The sequence below is a fragment of the Marmota flaviventris genome, chromosome 18 (assembly GCF_047511675.1).
Source record: "Marmota flaviventris isolate mMarFla1 chromosome 18, mMarFla1.hap1, whole genome shotgun sequence".
Classification (NCBI taxonomy): domain Eukaryota; kingdom Metazoa; phylum Chordata; class Mammalia; order Rodentia; family Sciuridae; genus Marmota; species Marmota flaviventris.
Genome location: NC_092515.1, coordinates 4866889 through 4878910, shown reverse-complemented (window position 1 = coordinate 4878910; position 12022 = coordinate 4866889). Strand labels below are relative to the sequence as shown.

Here is a 12022-nt window from a genome sequence, read left to right as displayed (position 1 = left end):
CACACATAATTTATTATATATACATATGTATCACATATATATACAGTGTGTGTGTGTGATTATATATATATATATATATATATATATATATATATATATATATATATATATATATATATATCACCCACGCGAGTATTGGAATAAGTCTTCTGCCATCCTGTGACAGCCTAACTCTTTGACATTCCACTTGCCTTCCCTGGCTGTACGGAATGGGAGTTCTTTGATGGTGGCCTCCGGTATCATAATCCTATGGGCGCGGCCATGACAGTTTCTACAGAGCCGCTAACGACCCACCCACCCACGCTGTCAGCCCTGATAACCATTGGCAGACGTAGCTTCGGGGGTGCTAGTGGGCATGCGCCTATCGCAACTTGTATAAGGCCATCCCGACGCGAAGGGTGGCAAGCCGGAAGTTTCGAAGAACGCACTTCCGTTTAGACCGTGGGGGGCTACACCAGTGGCGGGACGCCGAGGTGATTTGCCATATCTGTAGTGGGGATTCTTTGGAGTCGGTGAGGGGAAGTCGGCTTGGGGTCAGCGATGCGGGGGTTCTGAGCTGGGTGAAGACGAGGCCGTGGGCTGAGAGGGGCGGGCCGGCGTCGTGCGGCTGGGCGTGTCCGGCCAGGGACGGGGCTGAGTGACGGCCCTGCGGGGCAGACGGTTAAGCTGTAGTTTTCGCTTTTCTCGCTGTTGTACACACACACACACACACACACACACACACACACACACACTTTTCGTAGCTTGATTTCCAGGAATACTCTGATGTCCTTGGAGGACGGAGCGCGTGCGTCGTCAGAGCGCCTAGTGGTGGCACTGGAGGACAGTGCCGTCCTGCTGGGCCCCCATGTAGACAGAGCTGGGTTGGGGGCCGGGTGCTCCAGGGGCCGGAGGTCGAGGTGCCTCCTAGTCCACCCAGGGCGCCAGTAGAGTCGGGGGCCAAGGGTGCCCCCTGGGAGCCGACTGGAGGATTGCAGATGGGCGTTTGCCAGAGCGACTGCGTTGCTTTCCGGGCAGCCCGCATTGGGGTCCTTTGGAGATGGATGGGTGGGTCAGGGCTGGTGTATCCCCCAGACCCTGTGGACGTGGCAAGGTCAGTGATTGGTAGTTGGTAATCTTCCTCTTCTCACAGTTAAGGTGGCCCAGCTACAAGAGTCGAAGTTCAGTCTCAGCTCATAGCCTTTTTTTCCCTAATAACTACAGTTGGGCTTTGTTTTCTCTGCAGTGTCTACACGGTAACCTTCATGTTAGGGCCCTCCAGTTCTGTGGGGCAACCGTTGGATGAGTGACCACACAGTCGTTGCCTTTCCAGGGTTTCCTGGTGTCTGTGGAGCCTCTGGGTTAGGCTGAGTCGTCCAGACTGCAGGAATTCTCTTTGCTGTCCACCTGTCTCTCCCCAGTGGCTCTGGTTGGAGCCTCTGGTGCCCACCCAGCTTCCAGCTTCTGAGGAAAGTGGAGCTGCTAGCAAGAGAAACCAAGAGTAGAAGTCCAGGAGGGATGCCAGCTGAAGCCCCAGGTCCTGGGCCCAGAGGAGCAGCACAGATCTTGTGAGGTAAGCAGAGCTGCCCTGGAGCAGCTGTCCAGATCTGCAGCAGGGAACAGCGGATCCTGAACTCAGTATTTGTGAGAGTGGACCACAGGGGGCTAATGCCCATGCCTCCTAATCTTAGTGACATGCTCACCTTGCCGCCTCGCAGGTTCTTGGGTTTGGACTAATGTCTCTCACACCCTCCCGTCCCCAGCATGCAAATGCATGCTTGCCATGCCCACGCCTCTAAGATGTGGGATCACTTCTGGTCAGATCCATCTTCCCTGGTTATGACTATCTAACCTGCTTCGACAGCTGTCTGTGTATAATGTGATGATTTTTGTTCTGCACAACATTTTGTTTTTAACTGGACTGAATGATTTTATGTATTGACCAAATAATTTTATGTAAATATATCGACAGATTTTCCTCCAAGTGTGTGGATATCCTTCTCATAAATTGATTTATTAGCTAACATCAAGAGCAGCACATTTAGAGCTTCCTGTGTCCCACTGTTCTCATCTTCACCATAGACCTGTGAGTGGCTGTCATTCCCATTTTATAGAAGAGAAGGCTGAGCCTCAGAATGAAACAGTTGGCTCAAGTTTATACGGTCAGCAAGCAGCCAGTCTGGGAGTAAAGCCAACCAGAGTTCAGGAGAGTCAGTTTGTCAATTCTATCTTCTTTTTCTTTTTGGTACCAGGGATTGAACCCAGCAGTGCTTACCTACTGATCCACACCCCCAGTCCTTTTTTTAACTTTTTGAGACAGGGTCTTGCCAAGTTGCTTTGGGACTCACTAAGCTATTGAGGCTGGCTTTGAATTTGTGGTCCTCCTACCTCAGCCTCCCGAGCCGCTGGGATTTTAGGCGTGCGCTGTGGTGCCCAGCCATTTTATCTTCTTGATGAAGCCTCTTCTGGCACTTTTCTAACTTATGCATGGAGCCCTGTAGTTCTCTGAGCACTGGACACTCAGGCTTGTCATGGTGGCTCCCTTCACCATCACCTGGGAATTCTCTTCTCTCTGATGCGTGTAGCTCCCTATGTCCTGAATCCTTTGGCTTTCTCTTTCAGGTTATAGTTACTCTTTTTGTGGAGTGCATCCTATAGGAACTCCTTGGAAATATGTGCATGGCAGGTAAATCTTATGAGAATGCCACAGGCCAAAAAACCCAATATTTATATATTAAGTGTATAGTAATTTATCAAAGTGTGTGTATATATACTCACACACTTTGATAAATTACTATATTATAATATGAATTATTGTAAATTACTATATAATAATAAAAATTACTATATTATAATATAAATTACTATAAGGTGTGTACTATATACTCACATACTTTGATAAATAACTATAATATGTTACTATATTATAATATAAATTACTATAAGGTGTGTACTATATACTTTGAGTATATGTACTCAAAGATGTCATAGAAATTATTTATTTTACCATTATATTTATCTTTAACTGGGTTCACATTATAGATTGGAAATCATTGTTGTTTTCCTAAAGCCTTCCATACTGTTGCCCTTCCTACACTTTTTCTCTCTTTTTTTTTGAAGTATGGTGATTGAACTCTGGGGCACTCTACCACTGAGCTACAACCCCCAGTCCCTTTTTATTTTTTGAGAAAGGGTATCACCAAGTTGCCAAGGCTGGCCTAGAACTTGGGGTCGTCCTGCCTCAGCCTCCCCAGTCACTGGGATTGTAATACACATGGTATTGTGCCTGGCGTCTCCTTCTAGAATTTCTGTTACGTTATTCAGATGCTTGTTCACCATTTTAAAGGGTTCATACACGTCACTTCCATCATTTGCTTTCTTTTATCATTTTTTAATTTTTTCTCTTGATACTGGGAATTAAGTTTAGAAATTCTCTTGGTGTTGTCATTTTGATGACATTTAATTTATGTAACACTAAAGAATACTAAATCATTATATGGTATGACCTAATATTTTGATGGAACCAATTGTCTTGTAAATATTAAATTATCCTTATAAAGCTATTACATTTTCTTGTTTGGTTTTGTTGTTGTTGTTGTTGTTGTTTTTAAAACCATTCTACCAGCTCATACGCTTCCATGACAGATGTGTGTGCATGTCTGTGCATGAGTGAGAGCATCAGCAGCTGAGAGGAGTGGTCTGGAACACTTTGGTCTCAGCACTGTCTGTAGTTCAGGTTGCTACAACAGGACGCCCTAACAGCTGGAACAACATTTATCCTGTGGGTTCTAGAGGCTGGGGAGTCCAAGATAAAGGCACAGCAGACCCGGTGTCTGGGAATAGCCCACTTCCCAATTGTAGATGCCATCTTCTCATTGTATCCTCATAATCTTCATCTCTCATGTTTGTTCTTATAAGGGGACTTGTGGGAGGCCAACCTTACAGGTGACTGAGTTACACTCCCCAGCTGGGTGCTGAGGCGCTCAATCACAAAAATGGGTGTGTCTTGCTACAGCAACCCCGTGGTTGAGCCTGTTTACTTCCTGTTGTGCAAATCACTGAACTGCTGAAAGAGTAGCTTAGGTAATTTTATCAAGCCCCCAGAACCCAGCACATCTACAGCTGGCATATAATAAACGTCATGCTGGTTATCCTCGTTAGTTAGATTTTTACAGATAATCCATTTCCGTTCAAGACTGCACAATGGATGGCAGGATATTCATATAATTTTTTTAATCTCCCAAGAGACAATATGAAGTAGATATTTAGTGGGAAGGCTAATGATGGGTCATTGTGAAAAATCATCAGAAACACATCTTTATGTGTAACTTCTACATTACTAATGATGAATAATTTACAGTGAGCTGGGATATCTTGTTACAGAGATTGGTGTCCTTTGAGGATGTGACAATGGACTTCACCAGGGAGGAGTGGCAGCAACTAGACCCTGCCCAGAGACACCTGTACAAGGACGTGATGCTGGAGATCTACAGTCACCTCTTCTCAGTGGGTGAGCACCACTGACTTGGGGATCTTGGATGGGCTTCTGTGAGATTTTCTTTCTCCCCCTTGTAGAACACATATCAGAGTATGTCATGGTTTTTTCCTTGGTGATTTTTCATTCCTTTTGGGTACCTCCAAATACTGCTTCATGCCCAGTGGAAAACGCTGACTTAGCTAATGAGTGACTGCAAAGTTTTATTGATGCCCTCCAAAACCAAAGAGCCCCTGGGTGTAGTGACACACACCTGTAATCCCAGCAGCTTGGGAGGCTGAGGCAGGACGACTGCCTCTGATCGTTGTTTCCATACTTTCCTTAATGTCTGCCATGCCAGCCTTGGCTACTTAGTGAGGCCCTGTCTCAAAAAATAAAAAGGAATGGGGATGTAGTTTGGTGGTATAGCACCCCTGGGTTCAGTTCCCAGTACTACAAAAATAAAGAAATGATGTGCACCACATAATACCCAAGAAGCCACACACCAATCCTGTGTCCTTCTCAAAGCGGGGTACCTCACTCCCAGCTCAGAGGTGATCTTCAGGGTACATGACTCACTTCCTTAATTTTGGAAGATCAGAAATTTGAATTATCCTCATCCAAACTAGAACTTCTTATAATCTGACAAATTTTGTCAGATTCTTCCATTTCTGGGCTCTTCTCTCAGTCTTCTAATTTATTACTTTGGAATTCTTATCTCTTTTTCTTGTTGACTACACAATTTACACGGCTCTTTTTTCTTTGTTAGTTTGTTTGGGTTTTTTGTTTTTGGTTCTGGGAATTGAACCCAAGGGCGATTTATCACTGAGCTACATCCCCAGGACCTCACGTAATGCTGAGGCTGGCCTTGGACTTGCAATCCCACGCTTCAGCCTCCCAGTGGCTGGGATTACAGGTGTGCATCACCACACCCTGCTGTCTACATGGCTCTTTTTCTTAATCCTGGTGGTATCTGTATAAATCAGCTCCCTATTTTCTCATTCTGCCCTTTCTTGAGTTCAGTCAAGATGTTTCTGACAAATTTTATCACATCAAACATTGCTGTTTTTTTCCCAATAGATTTTGATGCAAACATGTTGTTATTTCTTTCTCTATAGGATTAACAAACTCTTCATGAATTTGTCATCATGGCCCATATTTCTAGTCTAAAAATACACCTGAATATTTCCATTATTCATGCTCTGATCATTGTTTCCATACTTTCCTTAATGTCTGCCATGTCGATGATCTACTTTGCATCAGTCCGCTGAGTATTTTGTGTTCTCTCTACCTTTCATTACATCGATGCTAAGCCTGAGGACACCATTTAGGGTACAAGAATTGGTGAATTTCTGAAGACAAAAAAGAGTGTTTTGTTGTATTTGAGAAGAACATTTTAAACATCTGCTGAGGTAAATTGAAAAGGAGATGTAATGAGAGGACGATGGCGTGAGTTGTAGAAGCAGCAGCCTGTTTAGGAGAAGGCTACTTGGAATAAAAGTATCCAAGTGGAGGGGTACAGAGTAACTTTTTTTTTTTTTTTAAGTTCAGAGAAAAGAGAGGTGAAGTGACCTTGGGAGCTAATTTTCAAGGCACAGTATGAGTCACTGCTCCGTGCAGCAGTTTTGAAGAAGCAGAGGATGAAGGCTTAGTGGAGGTGGAGGATATGAGTATACGCTTAGATTTGGGAGTAAACTGGATTTCTTTTGTTTCAACATTGGTAAGATACATTAAAAAGTTATGGAAAAGCTTTTTCGCACAGTTCTGGTAGTTTATGTTGGACGTTTTTGGTAGAAATTTAAATATTATCAGGTTTGGCAAGATTTGTATGATCTACATGAAGTGAAAAGTTAAAAATGTTCCAGAGCTGTGCCTGGGGATGTAAGAGTGTAAGATCACCAAAATAAATGAAGCAAACATATGGGTAAAGTTGCTATCAGGAATACAAGAGGAAACTTGTTTTTAAAATGGACAAAGGCTATGAATAGGCATTTCTCCACAACCACGGAAGTCCTGCACTCTGGGCTCCCTCCTTCAGCCCTGGCTGTCACCCCTTACTCACTCTCCGAGGTTTGGGTGTCTAGGTAGCCTACGTAAGGTCAGTCAGGTTGCCTTTGTCTAAATCCAGTGGTCCCACAGATAGCAAAGTGCTGTTGCCAGTTATGTAAGCATCTATACTTCCATTTCTTCATCATGTATCAGATGCTGCTTGGCACATGGTGAGTGCTGTGTAGATCAGAGTTTGGTGTGTACTTAGGGCTGAGTGAGTGTTCTACTCCCTGCCACCATCATCAGCATTATGTTTACATGACTCAGATTTCCTCATGTTCCGTTACAATCAACTCCATGTGATCCCTCCTCTATCCTGTTGTCATGCCTGTTTCATCTTCTGTTTCTCCTCCCAGAAGAATTTGGGCTTGATATCCTACAACAGGAAGTTTCTGAGAAAGCTTCATTTCAAAATGATATGGTGAGTGAAATCACAAGAAGTGGTTCAGGGTGTTCCATTTTAGAAGAATTGTGGCAGGATGCTGACCTTACAAAGAGAGATCAGCAAAATCAAATACACCACCTGAGTCATGGGGCCTTCATCAGCAAGAAAACATTGAGCATCGAGAGCAATTGTGTACATAAGGACCCCGGGAACATCATTCTCTTGAGGCTTCTCCTTGTTCCTTCACAAAAGAGACCTCTGAAGTGGTGCTCGTTTGTAAAACGTTTGAAACCTAACCTAGAAGCAAATGTTCAAAATCAAAGCAGTGTCACAAAACAGCCTGAAGACATCGGTGGCTCTGGTCAGCTGCTCATTCATAGCTCTTCTAATGCCAGCTGCAAGACGGTTCCTACAGAAGAGAACTTATGCACAGGTAATCGGTGTGGAAAAGTTCTCAGCCGTAAACAACCACTTATGCAACATCAGATTCATCTTTGGGGGAAACCAGGTGAATGTACTGAGTGTGGGGAGGAATTCACCCAGAAGCCACACATCTTTACCCAGCAGAGAACTTGCAGTGTGGAAAAGCTTCATAAATGCAGCGAATTTGGGAATGCGTTTACCCCACATCCAAAACTCAGTGTATATGTGACAGGCCACACAGGGAGCTCACCCTATATCTGTAAGGAATGTGGGAAGGTCTTCATTCAGAAATCAGAATCGGTTACCCACCAGAGGACTCACAGTAGAAAGAAGCCATATAAATGCCGTGAATGTGGAAAAGCCTTTTCCCAGATGTTATCTCTCTTCAGGCATCAGAGAACTCACAGTAGAGAAAAACTCTATGAATGCAGCGAATGTGGCAAAGGTTTCTCCCAGAACTCCACCCTCAGCGGACATCAGAAAATTCATACTGGCGAGAGGCAGTATGCATGCAGCGAGTGTGGAAAAGCCTTCACCCAGAAGTCGACACTCAACCTGCACCAGAGAATCCATTCAGGGCAGAAGGCCTATGTGTGTGTTGACTGCGGGCAGGCCTTCATCCAGAAGGCACACTTGACTGTTCATCAGAGAAGCCACACTGGAGAGAAGCCTTATCAGTGCTGTAACTGTGGGAAATCCTTCATTTCTAAGTCACAGCTTGATATACATCATCGAATTCACACTGGGGAGAAACCGTATGAATGTAGTGACTGTGGAAAAACCTTCACCCAAAAGTCACACCTTAACATACACCAGAAAATTCATACTGGAAAAAGACATCATGTTTGCAGTGAATGTGGGAAGGCCTTCAACCAGAAGTCAATCCTCAGCATGCACCAGAGAACTCACACAGGAGAGAAGCCTCACAAATGCAACGACTGTGGGAAAGCCTTCACATCCAAGTCCCGATTCAGAGAGCACCAGCGAATTCACACAGGGGAGAAACCCTATGTGTGCACTGAATGTGGTAAGGCTTTCAACGGCAGGTCAAATTTCCACAAACATCAGATAACTCACACTAGAGAGAGACCTTTGGTCTGTCACAAATGTGGAAAGGCCTTCCTCCGTAAATCGGAGTTGACTACCCATCAAGGAACTCATATTGGAGAGAAGCCTTATGAATGCTGTGACTGTGGAAAATTGTTCAGTAAGAAACCACAGCTCAAGGTACATCAGCGAATTCACACAGGGGAAAGGCCTTATGTGTGTTCTGAATGTGGGAAGGCCTTCAACAACAGGTCAAATTTCAATAAACACCAGGCAACCCAGACCAGAGACAGTGCTTACAGATGCAGTTACTCTGTGAAAGGCTTTACCAAGAAATCAATTCCTAATCCATCAGCATATCTCTAGCCAAAATGTACTCCCTGAGTTATGTGACTAAGCAGACATAGAGATCCAATTATACATTAATAGTATTAATGCTTTAGAAAAAAATTAGAAATGTGTGGTCTTGTTAAGGATTATGAATTTTCTCTCAGGAAGAAATAAGACTAATATGTTGAGAACAGACTTTCTATAGAAAATGGTACAAGACACCTTGTTACCAGATTATTTGGTGGAAAAGTTTTAAAAAATTTTTTCATTTATAATTGCATTTATTGTGGGATATCAGTTTTTCTAAAGTGCCAGTAGCCAGGTGCAGTGGCACATTCCTATCATCCCAGCTACTCAGGAGGCTGAGGCAGAAGACCACAAATTTGAGACCAGCCTCAGAAACTTAGCGAGGCCCTAAACAACTTAGTGAGACTGTGTCTCAAAATAAAAGATAAAATGGGTCAGGGATGTAGCTCAGTGGTAAAAAGCTTCTCTGTAATCCCCAGGACCAAAAAAATAAACAAACAATAATAAATAAAAATAAAAATAGAGTGTCAGCAAAGTGACTGATAGGACAAGGTATGTACATGGGTCAGTAATGTGTGCATATATATTATATATGTATGTATACGTGTATGCTATATATATCAGCCTACATATTTATGTTTATATATGTTTATGTGTATGTATTCCTGTAGTTCAGTGGGGTTTGCTGTAAAATTTACTGCAAAACAGGAGTAGATCATAATTATTTTTTTAAAAAGAGTCTAATTTGTGTTAATTGAATTTATTCCCTTTTGAAAATCTCTATCATGGAATTGTGCCATCAACGATTATTAATTTATTATATTGTTAGCAGGTTAGCCGTGAACAGGTGGGTAGAGAGAAAGGACAATGAAGAACAGAATTTAGGCCTGTGCACCAAGAAAAATCCAGATGCCATAAAAGTGAAACTGCAGAGAACCTATCTAAACAGGCAAGAGCTGGGAAATGAGATCTGGAATGCCTAACCTTCCCCAGGCTGCAAGAACTTAACCCCTTGGGAATTATTACTTAAAATCCTGGGGACCTAACTAAAACAGATAAGTATCAGAAAAGTGGGGTCTGGCACATCAAGACCCCCAGCTACAGCTAGTTACGACCCCTCAAGGGGCACTGTGGCTTTCAGGTAAGTGCCAGCGTCACCAGTGAAACTGTCCAGCCACCCTGTCAACCAGGATATCCTTCCCTCACAAGGGATGTTGCGGGGGGCTATCCAGAGGGCAGTAAACCAGCTTGGGGGGAGACAGGGAAATCCAGAGGAGAACAGAGGACTTCATTCCCTTAAAAGAGAGAACAGAGGACTTCATTCCCTTAAAAACTGCACACCGTCCCGTCTTGGAGGGGTCCTGCAGCCCCTGCTGAAGGCAGTCCGGTCACTCTATATCAATTGTTTCTCAGTACTCTGTGTTTTGCTCACATTCTTGCTGCAGAGTCATAGAATTTGCACCCAAGGATGTGGGAGGCTGCCACGCCTTGTGGCCACCATTTTCCTGATTGGTGAGGCCCTGTCAGTCACTTTGCGTGATCTGGCTACATCAAAGTGGCTGTAGACTGTGCCCCCGATCTTGAGGGTCTTAAAAATGTCGCCAAATGTGTCTTCATGCGTAGGCGCGCCTTCCTGCAGCCCCATGGGTCCAGCTACGCTCACCTGTTCCTTTGTGATATTACCCCCTTTCCCTGTTTGGGATAGAATGTTCCATGGAAACGCCCTTTGTGTGTCCCCTTCTCTTGCTCTGCCCTTGGGTGTGGCCTTCCTAGAGGTCAGTCAACCTGCTGACAGTGGACATCACAAAGCTAGACTCAGTCCCCTGAAACCTGACCCCTTCCTCATTTGAATGGCTTCTCTTCGATAAAAGGGGTCAGCCTGGCTCGTTCTCTCTTTCTGTGGACCCTTAAGGTCAGAGGAGCCGTCACAGCAACCCCAAAGAAAAAGGTATCTCTGTCTCTTGTGTGGTAATTTCGTGCTGCCCAGTTCCCCTGGGAGTGACCCTGAGTGTTTTTGTCGCCAGGAACGTGACTCAAGGACTATGGTGGCTGCCTCAGCGCAACCCAGATATTATACTGCGTAGTGAGCTTCATATTATGACTTTTCTTTCATATTAGCTCAGCTCTCTACTCCCTCTTCCTTCCGTCTCTACCATCTGTGGTGTGTGTCTCCACAGATAACCAGAACCAGCCTTTTTCTCTGGATTTGCTGGCATTATTTATTAAGGCACCTAGTCGTATACACCAGGAGTCAGTAGATTGTGGCCACTGGCCAAATCTGGCCTACCTACTAACCAACAGTTCTGCTTTTTTAAAAGTCTTATTGGAGCGTAGTGTGCTCATCTGCTTATGTCCTGCCTATGGCTGCTGAGTCCACTGGCAGAACTCAGCAGATGTGGCAGAGCCCTGTGGCTCTATGCTGAACATGTTCGTTTTTCTGGCTCTTTACAGAAGATGTTTGCAGCAGATGGTACCCACACATTACTAGGCTTGTAATCATACCCATATTATAGTTTCATTTATTTGTTTATTTTGGTATCAGGATTGAACCCAGGGGCACTCAACCACTGAGCCACATCCCCAGACCATTTTGAGACAGGGTCCCACTAAGTTGCTGAGGCCAGCTTTGAACTTGCGATCCTCCTGCCTTCCAAACCACTGCACCTGGAGAGTATTAAAATGGGCTGGGGGATGTGGTTCAAGTGGTAGCACGCTCGCCTAGCACACGTAAAAAAAAAAAAAAAAATGTGTCCACCCAAAACAAATAAATATTTAAAACGAAACAAAAACTCTTGTATTCCCTTCTGAAGAGGGAAATAGCAGGTCCAGGTCTGTGCATGCACTAAGCAAGTTTGTACCTTATTCCATGAGTGAGAAGCAAACTGAAGTATATTAAGCCCTTGGACTTTCCTGGAGCGATCAAGTGCTTGGTGGATGATGATGGGACTGTGTCCCTGAGCCTGCCTGGATCCTTAGCTCCAGCAGGTATGCACTCCTCACACGGTCCTCTCTACCCCCGCCCCCCATACACACATACAAACACACCCTAGGACAGCCTCCTCCGTCCTCTTCCAGAACGTTGCCCACACCTCTGACTTATACCTCGCTCCTGTAGGGCCCATGGTTCATAGCCCCTTTGTTCCTTTCTCTGTCCCTTTCCTCCCCAGGCCTCTCTGTCCATTCTGCTCATCTCCCTCTCAATCTCTGACTTCTGTTAATTCTCTATTGCCTCTTCATGGCAATTCTTGGGACAAGCCTTTGGCACTTAGTGCCTGTTGGATCAGAGACTGAAGAATCTGGAGGGTGGC

General features: G+C 44.5%; 1 protein-coding gene across 8 annotated transcripts; it reads left to right on the top strand.

The window, feature by feature from the left end:
• Window positions 1-386: 386 nt before the first annotated feature.
• On the top strand, window positions 387-10665 carry Znf175 (zinc finger protein 175). 8 transcript variants are annotated; one of them, XM_071604354.1, is made up of 4 exons: window positions 387-473; window positions 1226-1552; window positions 4363-4489; window positions 6859-10665. In XM_071604354.1, exons 3-4 carry the CDS (start codon window positions 4390-4392, stop codon window positions 8721-8723), a joined length of 1965 nt encoding a protein of 654 aa, XP_071460455.1. In that variant the 5' UTR covers window positions 387-473; window positions 1226-1552; window positions 4363-4389; the 3' UTR covers window positions 8724-10665. The 8 variants fall into 8 exon arrangements, with proteins under 8 accessions (XP_071460455.1, XP_027777387.2, XP_071460458.1 ...); XM_027921586.2 differs by having other exon boundaries at window positions 391-473; window positions 1313-1552; XM_071604357.1 differs by having other exon boundaries at window positions 463-512; window positions 1313-1552.
• The last annotated feature ends 1357 nt before the right edge of the window (window positions 10666-12022 follow it).